Source organism: Ranitomeya variabilis, chromosome 3 (genome assembly GCF_051348905.1).
Source record: "Ranitomeya variabilis isolate aRanVar5 chromosome 3, aRanVar5.hap1, whole genome shotgun sequence".
NCBI lineage: Eukaryota > Metazoa > Chordata > Amphibia > Anura > Dendrobatidae > Ranitomeya > Ranitomeya variabilis.
This window is the reverse complement of record NC_135234.1, coordinates 206,720,636-206,741,121: the sequence shown is the minus strand read 5'-3', so window position 1 is coordinate 206,741,121 and position 20,486 is coordinate 206,720,636. Positions and strand designations below refer to the sequence as shown.

Sequence of the window (20,486 nt, the reverse complement as noted above, 5' to 3'; positions counted from 1 at the left end):
CGCCACTAGCGCCCTGTACTCTTCACAGATGAAAGCAGGTTCACACTGAGCACATGTGACAGAGTCTGGAGACGCCATGGAGAGCGATCTGCTGCCTGCAACATCCTTCAGCATGACCGGTTTGGCAATGGGTCAGTAATGGTGTGTGATGGTATTTCTTTGGAGGGCTGCACAGCCAGAGGTAGCCTGACTGCCATTAGGTACCGAGATGAGATCCTCAGACCTCTTGTGAGACCATATGCTGGTGCGGTTGGCCCTGGGTTCCACCTAATGCAGGACAATGCCAGACCTCATGTGGCTGGAGTGTGTCAGCAGTTCCTGCAAGATGAAGGCATTGAAGCTATGGACTGGCCCGCCCGTTCCCCAGACCTGAATCCGATTGAGCATATCTGTGACATCATGTCTTGCACCATCCACCAAAGTCACGTTGCACCTCAGACTGTCCAGGAGTTGGCGGATGCTTTAGTCCAGGTCTGGGAGGAGATCCCTCAGGAGACCATCCGCCGCCTCATCTGGAGCATGCCCAGGCATTGTAGGGAGGTCATACAGGCACGTGGAGGCCACACACACTACTGAGCATCATTTGCTTGTCTTGAGGAATTTCCACTGAAGTTGGATCAGCCTGTAACTTCATTTTCCACTTTGATTTTGAGCATCATTCCAACTCCAGACATCCGTGGGATATTAGTTGTGACTTACGTTGATCATTTTTAGGTTTTATTGTTCTCAACACATTCCAATATGTAATGAATAAAGATTTACAACTGGAATATCTCATTCGGTGATATCTAGGATGTGGGATTTTAGTGTTCCCTTTATTTTTTTTGAGCAGTGTATATATATATATATATATATATATATATATATATATATATATATATATATATATATACACTCACCGGCCACTTTATTAGGTACACCATGCTAGTAACGGGTTGGACCCCCTTTTGCCTTCAGAACTGCCTCAATTCTTCGTGGCATAGATTCAACAAGGTGCTGGAAGCATTCCTCAGAGATTTTGGTCCATATTGACATGATGGCATCACACAGTTGCCGCAGATTTGTCGGCTGCACATCCCAAAGATGCTCCATACAAGGCAGGATGGATCCATGCTTTCATGTTGTTTACGCCAAATTCTGACCCTACCATCCGAATGTCGCAGCAGAAATCGAGACTCATCAGACCAAGCAACGTTTTTCCAATCTTCTACTGTCCAATTTCGATGAGCTTGTACAAATTGTAGCCTCAGTTTCCTGTTCTTAGCTGAAAGGAGTGGTACCCGGTGTGGTCTTCTGCTGCTGTAGCCCATCTGCCTCAAAGTTCGACGCACTGTGCGTTCAGAGATGCTCTTAGGCCTACCTTGGTTGTAACGGGTGGCGATTTGAGTCACTGTTGCCTTTCTATCAGCTCGAACCAGTCTGCCCATTCTCCTCTGACCTCTGGCCTCAACAAGGCATTTCCGCCCACAGAACTGCCGCTCACTGGATTTTTTTTCTTTTTCGGACCATTCTCTGTAAACCCTAGAGATGGTTGTGCGTGAAAATCCCAGTAGATCAGCAGTTTCTGAAATACTCAGACCAGCCCTTCTGGCACCAACAACCATGCCACGTTCAAAGGCACTCAAATCACCTTTCTTCCCCATACTGATGCTCGGTTTGAACTGCAGGAGATTGTCTTGACCATGTCTACATGCCTAAATGCACTGAGTTGCCGCCATGTGATTGGCTGATTAGAAATTAAGTGTTAACAAGAAGTTGGACAGGTGTACCTAATAAAGTGGCCGGTGAGTGTATATATATATATCACCAACCGCCAGAGCTACCTCCTCACGACCGCCAGAGCTGCTACTCCCCCGACCTTCTGTCCCCTCCCCATTATCCCGTAGAATGTAAGTCCGCAAGGACAGGGTCATCTCCCCTCTGCACCAGTCTGTCATTGTAAATTTGTTTACTGTAATCTATTACCCTGTACATAACCCCTTTTCTCATGTACAGCACCATGGAATTAATGGCGCTATATGAATAAATAATAATAATTATATATATTTAGACATTCGACATATATAGTTTAGACATTAATATGGAGCGGATCCCTGCTCCCTCTTTTGCAGATATAACAGCCTCCGCTCCTGTTTTCTACAAGATTTTGGAGTGTGACTTGGGAATTTTTACCATTCCTCCAGAGGTGCTTTGATGTTGAACAAGAAGGCCTGGAATGCAGTCTCCATTCTACTTTATCCCAAGGGTGTTCAATGGGGTTGAGGCGTGACACTGTATGGCCATTCGATTTTGTCCACATCAAACTGACCCAATCATACCTTTATGGACCTTGCTTTGTTCACTGGGGCACAGTCAGGCTGGAACAGATTATGGCCTTTTCCACACTGTTCCCACAAAGTTGGAAGCTACAATTGTCCAAACTGTCTTGGTATGGTTAATTTTCTCAGACTGCCAGATAGAATTGTGATTTGTCACTCCACAGATATGTTTCTACTGCTCCAGATTCCAGTGCTGCCATGATTTACACCAGTCCATCCAATACTTGGCATTGTGCTTGGTGATGTAAAGCCTCCGTTCTATAGACGTGACGTCAGCAGAGGCTTCTGAATCCCCTGCAGGAGCGGTCTGTGACCGCTCTGTGCTGGGGAAGAACAGTGCTGGTCTCAGCAGGTAGGTAAGTTGTAATTACCTGGCTGTTAGTAGTTGGGTACATTTTTAGTTTTTTTATATAGTCCCAGATATCTCCTTTTTAATGGTGGCACCTTGACATGTATGGAGCCCAGTTCATACACTCCTACCCAAGGTCTGACATACACATGAACATCACATATCAGGCAGGACTTACTAAGCTATCAGTGTCAATAGGATATGTTCATGATACGTTTTCAACCTCTGGATATAAATGGGAATATTCATCATCTGCAGCAAAACTAAACATGGGAGAATAGAAACAAGAAGTATATTAGAAAATTGCAGCACTTTTATTATATAATTGTTAATCTTTCTGTGTATAAGGATGAGATAACATTCTGCAACTGGTCATCAGTCATCAGAAGCAGCGCCCCATTGTGATGCCCAGTAGCCACACGATTAGGCTTGGTGCCATTGGGCATAATGGTGGATTGAGTTGCAGCCAGACACATTGGAAAATCTGATAGACTGATGCCTGTAAAATGCAAACAAGCACAAAATTATTAGCTCTGGTGACCTCCGCAGGAAGGGTGGCTTTACGTGGGTAAATTGCCCAGATTGAGACTATAACATGTCTTTCCTCCGCTAGTACCATTTCCATCAGAAGCGATTGGCAGATGAGCATGTTCACAAGATGATGTGCTGCGTACAAGCAATCTTTCATGGTTCAGATAAATGAGTGGATGTGGGCCCTAAAACTTTACAGCACGTCATATAATGTTGTAAAGATTTTATCTCATCTCTATTTAGAAATATCCTATAAGTGACACATAACATTTTATCTGTCACTGCCTTTCACTTTATGTGTAATTTTACATTTATCATATTTATCCACAGCTAAGTCTTGTTAGTCCCTCGGTCCTTGACCTTTTGAAGTGCAGCAATGGGAAATCAGATTCTTCATGGTTGCCCCTGGCAGTCTTTTTGTCCACGGATCTGGAGTGCCAGAGTCTGGCCGTACCTATACTATAGCTGTTGGCTGACAATGCAGAAGAACATTCAGCTCAGTCAAGTGTTCACCGAGCGGAGAAAGCCATGGTAACCGCTTATCTCCTAGAGATTAAAAGAATTGGGCATTAAAATTCAACTTGCCAACCCCTATCTCCCCCAACATCAACTTTTTGGGTAGAGTGGGGAGGCCCCCATAGACATTTTGAACTTGATGGACGCCATGTTCCTTTGTACACCCTCTCTGCACTTGACTCTGTGTGCACAAGAGGGTCTCCTACACAAACCGTAGTAAGGGCAAATCGATTATGTAATATTGCTATACACTATTTTACTGAGCATCAGCGTTACCTAAATATCTATCTATACTGGTATCAATGTACATCTTTTACCTACAATCCATATAACAGCTGCTGCGACTGTTTGGACATGTTGGCATCATGTCCGCACCTTATGAGTATACAGCTCTGGCAAAAATGCATCAAAACCCTGTCATGGGCAGCCCAGTCTCCAGACCTGAACCCCATTGAAAACCTCTGGAATGTAATCAAGAGGATGATGGATAGTCACAAGCCATCAAACAAAGAAGAACTGCTTAAATTTTTGCGCCAGAAGCAGTGTGAAAGACTGGTGGGAAGCATGCCAAGATGCATGACAGCTGTGATTAAAAATGCATTATTTGAAGTCTGAAAGCACTCTTTTGTTTTTTAATTTTGACCATTTTTCTTTGTCAGAAAAAAAAATACAAAATTTATTGCTTGGTAATTCGGAGACATGTTGTCAGAAGTTTATAGAATAAAAGAACAATTTACATTTTACTAAAAAATATACCTTTAAAGAGAGAAATCAGACAAACTGAACATTTTGCAGTGGTCTCTTGATTTTTGCCAGAGCTGTATGACCTGACCCTGATATATCATTGGATATTTATTTCATATAGCACTATTACTTGAATCCATTAAAATCACATACTGTAGTAGCTGTACCTAATTATCTGTAATCTAAGATTGGAGTCTCATTTTTTTACAGCTTGATTGCACTTGAAATGGCTAAATATCACTGTATCCCAGCCCAAAATGGCCGCCTTCCAAGGGCATCTCTGTGGCAGAAACTGAACAAGTATCTATCAATCCTGCATACTGAAGAAGGACCTGAGGACAGGTATGGCTGCATACAGAACATGGGAAAATAATAAGGGAGTTCACAGAATATGACCCGTCATTGATTTTATGTCATTATCAGTAATTACCCCAGAATAGAGCTGAGATGGGATAACATATTGGTAAGACTGAGGTTTACTTCGAAGGTCTAAAACTGCTGATATTCTGTATTTTTCTCCCATCAACCTGCCTAGAGTTTACAGAACATGATGTGCAAAAAAGCCATAAAAAGATACAATAGCACTAGTTGGGGTTAACCATACGAATGCAATGGTCATTTGCCTTATTTAAAAAATAGCAGTGATGGCATGTCTGAGGATATGTCAGATTTTCTTGATCTGTGGCAGTCTGTCTGTCGGGACCCCCACTGATCTTCAGCGCTAAGAGATGACAGTGCAAGATTAAATTCCGAGGCTGCTTTACAGCTTTTCTCAACCCCATTCCCGCTGTTGGGCAAAAAAGAGTCACAGGCACCCTGATCCCTTTGTAAACGTCCCCCATGATCATAATATAAATGACAATATCCTAACTGGATATCATAACGTAGTAAAATAGGAATACCTCTTTAAAGAGGATCCATCAGATCTCCTATTCCTCATGACTGTGTGACCAACTACAATAAGTAATACATTTGCACCAATTTCTCTACGATCTATTTGACAGCTGTGACTGTCAGGAACATCAGCATAATGCCCGCACCTTGTGGCTATGGGATCCTTCCCCATTGCAGTTTTGCCCACAAAACCACTCATTAGCAGTAATGGTATCATACCCGGACTTTGTAACCTTACTCCATTGTAGTTTTACCCACAAGACCACTCATTAACATCGATGGTATCATGCACGCACCTTGCAACTGTATGGCCCTACTACAATTCAGTTTTCCTCCCCAAAACCAAGCATTACCATCACTGACATCATGCACCCACCAAGTGACTATGTGACCTTACCCCAATGCAGCAGGACACAGAAAACCATGCATTAACATCGTTGTCTGTCTATGCTTCATAGATGTCTGAATCCATGGATGGATAGATACACATCAGTGTATAAAAACTCATCCGCAATTCACACAGAAAGATATTTTTCATCCGTATGGTCATATGTATTATCCATCTATTCACTTTGTACATCCGTATGGCATCTGTTTTTTACTTAAGTATTTCTTAATTGATTACATTCTTTAAGATCAATTACAGTTTCCCTTTTATATTTAATAACACCAAAATATGTCCTCAAATATGATAACTAGGTATAGCACTTCAGAATACTTATAAATGTTCCCATTTATAATTGTAATCGATCCGTAAAAAATGCAAGACATTCAGATAGTAATCTGTATGGGATCCGTTTTATACACACCCACTGGCTATTAATGGATGCGGCTGATCCAGAATACGGATTAAAGTAGTGCATGCTGCAATTTTTTACATGCAGACTAGTGATGAACGATAAGGTGTTATCCGTGCATGATCGGGGCTAAGCGAGACTTCGGGAGCTTGAAAAGTATGTTCGAGCCCGCTTGCCTGCATATCTCGTGGCTTTTCGACAGCCACAACACACAAAGGGATTGCCTGTTGAACAGCCACGAGACATGCAGGAGCAGGACTCGAACATAGCACCCGAGCATTCTGGAATAACCCCTTATCCGAGCACGTTCACTCATCACTAATGCGGATAATCGGTCTATGTGTAAAACCATTCTTGTGAACCGACATACTGACTTGCATTGGTCAGGAAAGAAATATATCTGGGTACCGTGTTAGCCAGTAGATAGAAAAATATTTAGAATTGAGAGTCCTCAGTGGTTGATACCTTTTAATGGCTAACTGAAAAGATGGTAACAAATTGTAATTGCAATTTGTTACCATCTTTTCAGTTAGCCATTAAAAGGTATCAACCACTGAGGACTCTCAATTCTAAATATTTTTCTTGCATTGGTCAGTGATCAGTTCTGGACTGGCTATACATTCATATGAAGTTGAGCCCTACCACTCCCATGAACGACAGATGAAAGACCTCATGGCAGGAAATCATTGCTTCCCTCCGGTGAAGCACTACTATATAGTCCAGCTGTCACTCATCTAGCAGGCCATTATTACTTATTATTATGCAGGGGTACATTATTTTCCATTTCTGTTCCCTATATTCTGTGTAGAAAAAACTACTTGAAGCCAAAATTGTTCTCAGCCGTTGTTCACATGGCTGACGATGGTCTGTACACCCCACATGTGACTTTTTTTTTTTTTACTCCGGTTGGATATTGAGATCTCTATACTTCTACACAACCCTTATTCATGTACGCTACTTATCTATAGGTTACAAGCAGGGATTCCCAGCATGAAGGTGTTGGAGGAAGAACTTACCTGGCTGCAGAAGTACTTACCATCTCTTGAGTCACCTATTGTTTTTTGTCATAATGACTTACTATGTAAGAATGTCATCTACAATGAAGAAGAAGGTAAGACCACTGAAGGGGGTTACAAGTGTTTTCATAAATTGAGTTCACTAATGTTTGCTGACACCCATTTTGTTTCCTGACAGGTCACGTCCGGTTTATTGATTATGAATATGCTGGATTCAATTACCAGGCCTACGACATTGCTAATCATTTTAATGAATTTGCAGGTAATAGTTATATTTTATTGTTATTATTTCTGCTGTTTTGTTCCTTATTTCTAGATTACTAGTCTATTTTATGCGTTGCTGGTGAGATCTCATAGTTTACCACCATCAAATATATGACACAATTGGCCTACCTGGGATCGTTGTGATCTTTTTCTGCAACTTGAGTAAAGCGTAAAAAAGTTTAAGGCTGCATTCCCACAATGAGTATGTGGTGAGGGGTGAGGTTTTCTTCTGCAGCATTTCTGCACCTATTGAGTAAATTTACTTACTTGCATTTTTTATATGCATTTTTTCGTGTTTTTTGACTATTTTACATAAAGCTGATTTATTTTTGATACTTCCTGTTTTTTGACTTTGACAAAACTTTACTAGTCCTGTGCGGATTACATTCGTTTTTAATGCATTTCCGCAGCAGACACACAAAAAAAAATCATTTTCTTTACCTGTGGATTCTCTAATGCAATTAAATTGGGGAAATCAACAAATAAAACTCAGCGTACCCTCAAGAGAAATTGACATGTAGTGTATTTCACACACGCACCGCAGGTCAGTATAAACTATGTAAAAAAACAAAAGGACAGTTGACAAGAGATTTCTATAAATCCGATCCACTGTGCTGGAACTGTAAGACGTTGTTTTTTTAACTGCGAAAATAAAAAGTGTCAAAAACTCAGTAAAAACTAATCTTGGAAATGTAACCTACATTGTTGAACATGGATTGAACAAAACCACTGTGGCCCGATTTATTAAGACTATTCAGCAGTATCGTACTGTATAAGTTATAATCACACATAGCTCTGCAGTGAGATCATGAGAGCAGACTGTCAGTCATTACATGTCTCACACTGTTAATGACCCCTTTCATGTATAATAAGCTCTGGCGGGAGATTCTCATGTATATCAGTATCCGGCTCAAAGATTTTAACAGCTCTTTTACATATTAATCCTTTCATGATATGTGCCATATATATAAGGCGCAAGTTGGAATCGGGTGTATGGGGCAGGCTCAAAGCGCGAGCTCGCCCCATACCCTGCAGGCGATGGCTGTGTCTTACAGCCAGGACCTGCCACTAACAATCACAAGTTGAGCTGCAGGTCTGGGCCATAATAAAAAAAACTGGACATGTTTGGTATTGCCGTAATCGTAATGATGAGGAGAATCATATTGCATAGTCCTTTTTACTGCAAAATGTACACCGCCAAAACAATTCCGATTGTCAGAATTGTGGGGTTTTTTTCACAATTTCACCGCACTTGGAATTTTTTTTCCATTTTCGAGTACACTATATGGTAAATTGATTGGTGCCATTCGAAAGTACAACTCGTTTTGCAAAATCAAGCCCTCATATGTCCATGTGGACAGAAATTAAGAGTTATGGCTCTGGGAAGGAAAAAATGAAAATAGGCTGTGAAGGGGTTAAAAAAAATTGGATTTTTCTGGAAAAAGTCATTGGTTCACAGATATCAAGGTATCCTTTATTTCAACTTTCTATGATATTCATACCCATATAGACTGCTTAGGAGGGATGATCCTACAGACAGATTCCAATTTAACGGCATAAATCAGAGCTTTGCGCCAGCCGCTGCTGTTACGGGAAGATGTTAGTTTTGTAAACTAGTCAGCTCTTACTGGTATGGGAAGGGCAGAGCTATTGAGCTGTTCCGTACACAGATACCCAGCCTGTGACATACATAATATGTCGGAAAGGGATTACAGAAATAAAATACCAGCCAGTTATTGCCAATATGGCTCTTCAATGCCAGTATTTCTAGAACTCTAGTCTTTGAAACTGTGCAATGCTGAAGGCATCAGTATTAACACGTGAAAGAGATAATGGTTTACACTTCTTTTCTAGGAGTGAGTGAGCCAGATTATCGATTGTTTCCTGACAGAAAGACTCAACTAGACTGGTTGCGGCATTACTTGGTTGCCTGCAAAAGGCTGAGAGGAGAAAAGGAAGAGCCACAAGACAAAGAGGTGGACGATCTTTGTATTCAAGTTAATCAGTTTGTACTGGTGAGTCGATTCTGGGTACAACATTGTATATAATTCTATTTTGCGTGCTCCCACTATGAATATATCACTTATGTTGAGTAACTCAAGGTAGAACCAACATTCTGTAATAGATTAGAAACATTATAACTTATTCTAAACATCCTAACACTCTAAGAAGAAAAAAAGTATCATCTAATAAAATAGCAATATCAATAAATAATACTTAAACTTTTATTTTAAAAAAACACTAAGTCTACGTTCACATTTGCGTTGTGCGCCGCAGCGTCGGCGCCGCAGCGCACAACGCAAACAAAACCGCAGCAAAACGCATGCACAACGCTGCGTTTTGCGCCGCATGCGTCGTTTTTTTCATTGAATTTGGACGCAGCAAAAATGCAACTTGCTGCGTCCTCTGCGCCCCGTCGCGGGCGCCGCAGCGACGCATGCGGCGCAAAACGCAAGTGCGCCGCATGTCCATGCGCCCCCATGTTAAATATAGGGGCGCATGACGCATGCGGCGCCGCTGCGGTGCTCGACGCTGCGGCGCTGGCCGCAAATGTGAACGTAGCCTAAAAAAGAGTTTCATATGACTTCTGAGGATTACAGGTCAGGAACAGAGCCTGCTACATGCAAGGCAGATGTCATCGGTTAGGTTAAAGGGAATCTGTCACCTCATTTTTCGTATATAAGCTCCTGCCACCGCCATTAGGGGCTTATCTACAGCATTCTGTAATGCTGTAGATAAGCCCCCGATGTAACCTGAAAGATAAGAAAAACAGGTTATATTATACTCACCCAGGGGAGGTCCGCTGCGGTTCGGGTCCGTTGGGCGTCGCAGGTCCGGGTCCAGCGCCTCTCATCTACATACGACGTCGTCATCCTCCTTGCTTCTGTCGTGGCTCCTGCGCAGGCGTAATTCTCTGCCCTGTTGAGGGCAGAGCAAAGTACTGCACTGCGCAGGCGCCGGGAAAGGTCAGAGAGGCCACAAGAAGCAAGGAAGAGGACGTCATCGCATGAAGATGGGAGGCACCGGACCCGGACCGCCCCTGGGGGAGTATAATATAACTTGTTTTTCTTATCTTTCAGGTTACATTGGGGCTTATCTGCAACATTACAGAATGCTGTGGTGACAGATTCCCATTAAGTTCCCGCAGTGACTTTTTGAGGAGTTTTTAATGCTGCTCATTTGCTCTGCATAAAAAATACTGTTTATTACAGTTCTATCGAAGTGGATGGGATTTGTGGACATCTCATACCCACTGTGCTTTGTCTTACACTATGTAAACTGATCTTTGGTGCATTTTTGAGACCTGCAAGAGAAATTGAGTTTTACATGAAAATAATTCCCATAGGAGTGTATTAGGTGTGGAAAAGTTGCAGGTTATAAAAGCACATTCATTTTCATTGCTTCTCCATCACGGAAACGAACTAAAAATGCATGTCCGCACATGACTGTATCAATAAAGTTTTGTCAAAGCAAAATATTAGGAAGTATTAAAAACAACAAAAGAAACTTAATTTAAAACATGACATACCATAAAGAGACAAAACACAGATTAAAAAAATGTGGTAAAGACGCGTGTAAAAGAAAATCACAGTAAAAAAAATGCAGGTAACGTAATTTACCTAAAGCGTACAGAAATACTGCAGAAAATCGGTAACTTCAAAAACTCACCAAATGCTAATCATGGGAGCGTAGTCTGCTTCTAACAGCAGTGGCCACTTAGTTGCTGCCTCAATATCAGATAACGGCATCCAATGGTTAAATCCCAGGAGTGAAAAGTGAGGGGGGCTTGTTATGTGCCTATTGGTTTCATGGGCTACGATGGCAGGTGGGGACCTGATGAAGGACCTCGCCATTGCCACATGCTGGGCTTCATATGAGATCATTAATTTCACCATATACAGCAGTACCAAAGTACTGCAATATATTGTCTAAGCAATCAAGCAAATTTACATTCATAAAAAAACAATTGGTGTCTTTGCATCTGTAAAAGTCCAGTTTATTAAAATTGAAAATAAACACTGTAAGGAAAAATTGAAACGCCACGGGCTTTCAGAGGAAACCTAGTTTTAAGAGCTGCCTGGGGATTATAAGGAGACATGATTAGTCTGGTGCGGCCCCCAACCAGCTTCTCCTTGCCCCACTCCATGTGATTGACAGGTCTCTCCCATGTTTGTGCATGGTGAAATACCTGTCAATCACCTGGAGTGGGGTGAGGAGAAGCCACCCGTGGACATCATCAGACTAGTCAGATCTCTCCCTGAAGTCCACCACCGGCTTCTCACATTCTGTTTTCTCTGAAATGCTGCAGTATTTCAGTGAGCGACACACCGTGGATCGGGTAGCATGACTCTGGTTACAGGCTCTCTTTAACCACTTGATATTGCTATAGTGGACAAAGTAATGATTTCAACTGCATTCAGATTTATCCATAGGCTAAATACGTAATTTATTTATAGTTATGTACTCTGTTTGGTTATATAGATTACTTAGCTTGTACAAGTCACGATACTTGTAATTAGAACAGACACGTATATGGATAGCTGTTGCGTCAGTAGGTTTCTGCTATTATATAGCTCTAATCTTACTTATAGATCTCTAACCTTACCATAAATGTCTAGATGGGAAACTCCTTTAAGGCTTCAGTCACATTTGAAACCACTCCTTTTTTTTTTCCAGGCGTCACACTTCTTCTGGGGTCTTTGGGCTCTCATTCAGCACAGATTTTCAGACATTGACTTTAACTTTGCACAGTAAGTGTCTCATTGAAGTTAGAACAGCTTGGGAGGTACTATACGTGAAATGGAATTTGCATGATCTCTGGTGTCCAAATCTGGTATTACATGAACACGGGCAAGAAAATGATTGCCAATGAACTAACAGTACCAAATAGTCTGGGTTTTCTTTATGCTACTACTTAAACAATGCAATTGGACACATACCCTTCAAATTACATGTATAGTAATTTATGAACCTAAAAACAAAAGACATGCTTAATCATTTGGTGCTTCTTGAAATTTACACCATGTGCTGAGTAAGCGCATACTAAAGCTCTATTTGGACCGATCAATTTTTGCATGTTAACTAACCTGTTTACACGCGCCAACATCTGATGTCCATGTAAACAACATCACGTTGGCAGCACATTCCCTGTTTACACAAGGTAACTCTGTCCACATTAACATTATTGGTTTGTTTTAAGGTTTCTGATATTTTTTAAAACTAGCTTCACACAATCTGCAACATCATACTTGTCCTCAAAAATGCAGAAACTCTTGCGGAAACCTTGCTAAAATGAATGAGCTACATCATAATTTGCAGGTGTCTATCCAATGAATGGATTCCTCATAGTCGTGTTGCTATTTATCCCCTAGTCTTTTTGTTCTTTGAAAGGGAAAATAAACAATAAGCTAGTGAGATACTTGTGTAATAAGATATGTGTTCTTGGTGTAGGCTACAAGTCTGACATAGGATTGTAAATGGCCTCTTCAGAGAAGAGGGCTGGACCTCTTGTGTCCCTTGGATGTAGCAATTCTAAATGTCACGATCAACCCTTTAATGGGCCTTTCCACATGACTTAGAATAAGAAGCCTAATCAGAAGCTCTTCTGCAGACAAGTGTTTTGGGATGTTTGCCCCTCATCAATGTAAAACAAAGGTCTGATTTGGCTGAGAGAAAGAGCTGAAATAAACCTCCTACTTTGCACTGATGAGGGGTAAACAGCCGAAACACTTGTCTGCCGATCAGTTTCTGATTTGGCTTTTTATTCTATGTCCCGTGACAAGGCTTGTTAAAAGGTTAATATTAACATTTAGCATTGCTAAATTCCACTTGCATATTTAAAGAGTAACCGTCATTTTATTTTTTTCATAAACTAATAGTCCACATGAAGATTAGAAGTTTTGTAATATCTTATTAGAGAAATCTGCTTTTTTCTCCCACTTGACTGCTCTTTGCTTCTCAAAATAATTCACAGGTAAAATCTATATTCAGTGAATACAGACTTTTCCATGACTGGGATAGGAGATGGCAGTTGGTGCTCTGTAACTGTTATTTCGGGAGAACCTTCAGTAGAATATCTGTATCTGCCTCCAGCTTCTTCCTCTCCCACCTCTGTCCACTTCATAACATTTTAAAAGCCCCAGTCATAGCCATATCCTCTCCGAGAAATGGGGAATTTATTGAATACAGAGTTTACCCATGAATTAAGAGTGAAAGATCAATACTGAAGAATAAAAAATCTAATTTCTTTGATAAGACATCTTACAAAGTTGCTTATTTGATGCGTGCTGTTAATTTATATAATAAAAATGAAAATGACAAAATATTAAATTCCCAGAGGAGCATTGTATGGTCTATAAATTGTCATTATGTCAGCTTGACACTCTTCACAAGGAGAAACTTTATTTCTTAGACTCCATAACATTGTAAACCCCCTAACATTAACGGCTGATGGGTAGTTTTTTATGGCAGCCATTGATGGGACTTTTTCTGATGTGGCGCTTTAGAAAAAGATCACCGTACTATATGCTATACATTCTTGATGCAGAGTTAAAAAAACATTCAAACATTCAAAAGTTGTTTGCTCAAGTTTAGCTGATTGAGGGGCTGCTGCTATGCTTTCCTATGATTGCTGGGGACCTGACAGTGGTCCAACGGTATGTTATAGTCAACTGCTTTAAAGGGAATCTGTCACCTGAATTTGGCGGGACCAGTTTTGGGTCATATGGGCGGGGTTTTCGGGTATTTGCGCAGGCGTGTACTCCGGAGGACAGAGAATGAACTTCAATCCAATATTGCGGCCAGCATGCAGCCAGCGGGTAAGGAAAGGGTGAATCAAACACCCGAAAACTCCGCCCATATGACCCAAAACCGGTCCCGCCAAATTCAGGTGACAGGTTCCCTTTAACTTGTTTTTACCTTCATTGTAAAGAAGCAAAAAACTCAAAAACAATGGTGGAATTACAGTTATTTTGTTCCCCTCAGACCACTTAAAAAAGTTAAAGGGTTGGTCTAGCACTTAAAGTGATTGTCTATTACTAATTCAACCCCTTCTTAAACTAAATGTTTATCCCCGATAAAATAATGAAGCCTATACTCACCTCCCATGCCGGCGCCCAATGCTGTGTTGTGACACATGACACCGGCACCCAATCAGCGCTGGCGTCACTGTCTCCACCTTTGTATGAACTGAACATGAAGAGGAAGCCAGGGCTGCAGCTGATTTCATCTTCATGTTCAGTTTGTCCAAAAGATGAGACAGTGACGCCAGAGCTGATTGGGCGCCATTCATCGTGTGTCATTTCATGCATCACAGCCCCATGAACGCGAGTGCCGACACCACTGAAATGGAGCCAGCACCGGAGGTGAGTATAGGCTTTATTATTTTGTCGGGGCCGACCTTCCTGGAGCAGGATGTCACAGGGGCAGCACTGCAGTTACTAACTTCTTGCATCGCTGCCCCCTCTGAAGAGATCCTGGGTGATGGATACTGTGGCAGATGTGAGTGCAGCGCCAGCCCTCTGCTTCTATCTCCGCCCCTACCATGGCTTCTGTAAAAGAAAAAACATTTGTCAGGGGGAGATTGAAGCCGTAAGTGACACCACTGACACCCCCTGATGACAATTTGTTTGAGGGCGGTGCTAGAAGCCGTGGGATGAGGCTGGTGTCATTCGCTGCTTCTGTCTCCACCCCCTGATGATGTCTTCTTTCACAGACGCTACCGCAACGGTGGAGTTAGGAGAAAAATGCAGACTCTTCACTCGCATCTGCCACAGCGTTCATCACCCAGGAGCCAGGACATCTTAGAGGGGGGGACAATGCAACAAACTAGTGAATAACTGCAGCACTGCACCCTGTGATGTCCTGTTCCAGGGGAGGTGATGGACTCTGCAGAGAAACGAGTGCAGCCCCAGCCTCCTCTACCATCACTAATCTCAAACAAAACGTCACAGGAAGTACAGTAAAAAAAAAAATCACTTTTAGAATTTAAGTAGCTAGGCAAAAGTATTGTGTAAAAAAAAAAAAAAAAAAAGGATATTACAAAAGTGCTTATGGATAGATAGCTAGAAAATATATTTTAGGTGCTGGACCACCCATTTCAGAAAAGTTAATCATTGAATTATATGTACCTCAAAAACCATTGAAAAGTACAATTCATATTCAGAGAAAAATAAGTCATAGTCTGTGCTCACTCACATATGGGAGCATCATTTTGACTGAATGGCAGTGTTCCCTATGGAGTAGTCGGACTCTCTTAGAATTAGAGTTTTTATGTTTTGTACCTAATATGGCTTGTCAGCAATATTTTTCAGCTCAAATCATGACCTCTGTAGAAATATTATCAGATATCTTGTTCCCTTATCTTTCTCTTACCTGCTTTGTGGTACTTTAGTCATCTCCTACTTTTTATTTTCTCTTTTTTTATCAGGTATGCCATGTTAAGATTCCAACAATACTTTCATGTGAAGCCACAAGTGACTGCACTTTGGGACTTGAAGTGACAAATTATCACTGGAAACTAAAGCAAAACCTGGATGCCCTGGAAAGTCTGCGGTGCCCTCCCCTTATAACGTGTCCATGGGATCAATGACACAACAACATTGTCTAATAAGCTGTGGGTCTCCTATTAGAATTGCAGCTCAGTTACACAAACTTTGTGCATTTTCTAGAGTCCCTACCATTGATGACCATCTTTTTAGCCAGTTGACAATGCCCAGGACAATATCTGATCCAGACTGATACTTTTGCTTTGTCTCATTAACTTTTTAATGGCTATATAGGCAAGTACATTTCCCGTAATTTCTCTCACAAATGTACTCATGGAAAATGATTCACAATATTGTAGCATAGTTTTTTAAACCAAGTCATTCACTATACTAAGCTGCTCTGTTAAAGGGCTCTTCTATTAGCCCATGCAGCACAAAATTGTTCTGTTAGGCTAATAGAAGTTGTGAATGAATATGGAGTCCACCGTATTCATGAGGGAAGCGCTACCCACACTTCCTCCCAATTCTGTGATCACAGAAAATTCAGTATTGTTTCAGATGTTAGGAGAATGGACTTGTCCTTGTATTATTAGGTCCTTAAACAGGGCTAAAAATATAGTGACAGGGTCTCTTTAAAGTTTCCTGTTAATGTGAATAAATCAGTAATTATCATTGTTCATGCATGATCAACTCAACAGCAATTGCAAGCAATGATTTTATATAGCATCCTTTCTCAATTACTGTATTTTTTGTACTATAATATACATATTTAGCAGGAAAAAATATCTTTTAGTTTACAGACTTAAGCCACACAGTTCTCTCTCTCAGCAAACACAGTTCTCTCTCTTCATCAGTTGCACTATATAGTTTTCTAACAGGATGAAATGGTTTACTGACCTTAACAGGCTCCAGCGATTTGACCCACCAGACCACCAGGTATAAACTGCTTATCTTCCATTAGACCACTATGTAATAAGATCCCCTTTTCTCTAATAGACAGTAGACCACCAGGTGTAAAACCTATATTTATAGCAGAACACCAGGTAACAAAATAAGAACACCATACACCTGGTAATATAGCCTAAACCACAATGCTTCTCAAACTTTGAGGTGTTCCTCTAAATGAGTCCCAGAGTAATTGGTGAGACCATTATGACAGAAATGATCAATTCATAGTAAAACCTGACTTTGGTTGCTGCAGGGACTGAATAAAAGCTTTTTGTGCTTACTTAACAGTTCTGCCATGTTTAGGAGATAAACTGTAAAATTTGGAAAATTTTTACAAATTTGTGTGTAATGGTGAGGCCCATACAACACTGTGTTCGGGCTGATGACACCCAACTATAACATTGTTATAAAGCCGTGCCCACTTCTATCTCAGACCGCTAGACAATAACATTTCCTCTTCTACGCTAGATCACCAAGAGAGGAGCCACTATTGTAGACCACCGGAGCTTGTGATATTAACCTCTCCACTAACTACCAACCAAATCGGTGTCTCTTTTGGTGTAAGAAAATACAATATATTCTGCATGATAAAGGTGCAAAGAAAGGTGTCTTGCGACAAATCCCGGTCCGCATCACAATTTAGTTAGAATGTGAACATTCATTCTTACTGTATGGATTATTACTTGTACAATACACTCAGCTAACACATATAGCCCAGGACAATGTAGAGCGTGCAGGGCAGCCTACAATATGTGATGACCTCGCAGGTGCAAGATTTACCGGCATTGTTTCTGCTCATCCAATTGAAGTGCCTTTTTACATTTTTGAGATGTTATCTGCCTAGACTGTATACAGTATTGACTTCTAAGCAGTAATAATTCCTATCCCCAATAAGTGATGGTGAATAATTATACCAAATATCTAAAGCCTGGAGATGGACCTAGAAGTCTTAATTATCTGTGCTTTCCAGTATTAACCAGTTTCATGGAGCAAATTCTTCTATCCTGGATACTGGATAATTCTACATTCTGTTTGTGTAGTATTTGGGTTGTACAAAAATATAAAACCTATTGCAGATTTAGGGTGGTTTCGCACAATTTTTTGCAATTTTTTCTGATTTTTTTAAAGCACTTTTCTTACCCAAAACAGCGTGGCTTGTTGTTATATACAAGGCTATAGGAAAATATGGTGTACACTACAAACAATGCATTTTGGCACTTTGATGGCTTTTTGTGCTTTTATTTTTCAAACATGCTGTATTTGTGCATTTTTCTGACTTTTTTCCCCCATTGGCTTTATTATAGGTCTTGAAAAATGGCAAAAAAAACTTCGTTTCAAATGTTATGAATTGGAAACCATGCCATTGCCACTAAAAATGCTTGTAAAATCGCATTCAAAAACACTTGACATTCATAATGTTTTTGCTTACAAAAAAACAAGGTTAAAAACTAGATTTTAAAAGGCACTTTAACCAAAAATAATTCAATTTAATACAGGCTGTAACATAAAACAAGTTCATGAGGGCAGTACCATGCAGGATATCCTTTCATGCTCAGTTTTTTCAGTTTCTGTATACCTTCATAAAACTTGGAACCAAAACTGCTGCTAGTTTGTAAAATACAAGCACTAAAAATTAGACATCAGCTATATGAACACGTGTCCATACAGCAGTTCTACGGAAGTAACGTGTGTAGATATTTGGATAGACAGCATTTCCCTAAAATCTGTTAACATCATGATTTTCGTCGTTTTTCTGTTATATACACACATGCATTTTACATCAGAAAATCAGTATACCTAGAGCATTTATAAAAAAAATAAACCACACCATAATGCCATATTCAAGTGGTCAGTATTTGGTATTTGTAGTACAAAACCCAAATTGAGATACGTAGAAGAAATGCAAATCCCTTCTACTTCTCCTTGGTGTCGATTACGTTCCAAGTGTTGGCTTACGAATGCTAATGCAAAATACGGCCGAATGTCCTGCATTGTGAAAGTGGCCTTAAGTTACTGGCAAATTAAATTAGAATGGTTTGTTGTGTACCACATAATAATACAACGACACTTCCAAGATATAACACATGTAGCGAACAAATGTGGAAAATTTTGGCTAAATATGTGCAGATTCCATGAAATATAAAATATGCAAAATGTTTTAAAACACTTATGTTAAACTGTGTTTTAAGGAAAAACATGCATAGAGGATTTTCGGACTGCAGTCTGTGCCTTAGGCCTGTTTGACACATCCGTATTTTGCTGTCCAAGTATGGGTCGTGATGCTGGACCGCCTCCCGGGTCTTCAAACCGATATACGGCAGACTGGTATATGAGGCTGTTGAGTTCGGGTGAGGAGACCCGCTGCTTATCTGTGCACCGCGGTCCGTACTTATACCATGAACTATAGAAGTATAATTTGAGGCTTCTTTTTTATGACAGGCAATTTTGGAAAAGCTGTGAATATCATTGTCCACTTTATTGTAATGTAACTGTGACAAAAGTATAGACTTAGGCTGCATTCACATGTTGCAAGGCCTCATTCAGATGTCAGTAATTTTTTTGCACACAAAAAACGGTCTATGCTTCATCAGTGTTTTTTTAACAGAGTTTGGTCAGTGTGTCAGTTCTTACCATCAGAGTTTGGCCAGGGTTTCATCAATTATTCTCTGAAAAATTATGAAGATTTCAGATCCTTTTCATATCAAACAGATCGCGAGAAACGGGTAGCATCTGATTACCGTACAATTATTTTCATGGACCCATTGACTTGAATTAGAGAGATCAATTACTCAAATCAAAATTGGACAGATCTCCGTAATTTGGCTTCGACCATTCAGTCTGCGAAAATACACGGACATGTAAATCGCTACATAGAGTATAACGGGTACGAGTTTTATTTTTGAAAAACACCGCTAGAAACTCAAGAAACTGACGCTTGAGCCAAGTTTTTCTTCTCCGGAGTCATCATAGCTGCTTCTTTAAAAAAAAAAAAAAAACTGAAGGCGGTGCATTGTGGGAACTTTTCTTGTATCTATTGAGTCTTAACAATGGATCAGTAAAAAATGAATGAAAGTCAGATGGAACTGTCTTCTATGTTTCATCCATTTAATACGGATCCCCATAGACTTTAATGGTCTAGTGTGATCCACAATTTGGATAAGAATAGGAAGTGATCTGAGACACAGATCCAATTTTAAAACAAATGTGTGTATGGATCAATGAAACTCTGAGTCGGAGTGCTGTCCAAGAAAAAAACAGACAGAACACAAACAAGTTACATGGATGTGTGAATGTAGCCTAAATCTAGCTTCTGCTTTGTGGGGGGATAAAATCGAAATAAGTATATTAATAAATTATTTACATGTTGCTTACAATTATTTTCATTAAAGACAATGACATGTTTGTTATGTGCTATCATTTACAAGCAGTATAATTTATTAAAAAGCAAAACTGGAATCTCACATGCCATTTTTTATTCAGTTTTTTTTTTTAGTGATCCTAAAGGGAGGAGATGTTATGTATTTCCTTTCTACCTTCCATTCTTTCGGAATCTATTCCTAGCTTGGGCAAAAAAAAGACATGCATTGAAAACTGTTTCCAAACTATGTGTAAATCCAGCTTTA

The 20,486-nt window shown here is 40.3% G+C and overlaps 1 protein-coding gene across 2 annotated transcripts in view; it reads left to right on the top strand.

Moving 5' to 3' along the window:
* ETNK2 (ethanolamine kinase 2) overlaps positions 1-20,265 on the top strand; it is an 87,200-nt gene extending 66,935 nt beyond the window's left edge. For both annotated transcript variants that reach the window (XM_077295045.1, XM_077295046.1), the window contains 6 exons: positions 4,669-4,800; positions 7,118-7,260; positions 7,344-7,427; positions 9,284-9,444; positions 12,107-12,180; positions 15,858-20,265. In XM_077295045.1, coding sequence (XP_077151160.1) covers positions 4,669-4,800; positions 7,118-7,260; positions 7,344-7,427; positions 9,284-9,444; positions 12,107-12,180; positions 15,858-15,930 — 667 coding nt within the window. In that variant the 3' untranslated portion in view covers positions 15,931-20,265. The remainder of the gene's footprint in view (positions 1-4,668; positions 4,801-7,117; positions 7,261-7,343; positions 7,428-9,283; positions 9,445-12,106; positions 12,181-15,857) is intronic.
* Positions 20,266-20,486: the final 221 nt, after the last annotated feature.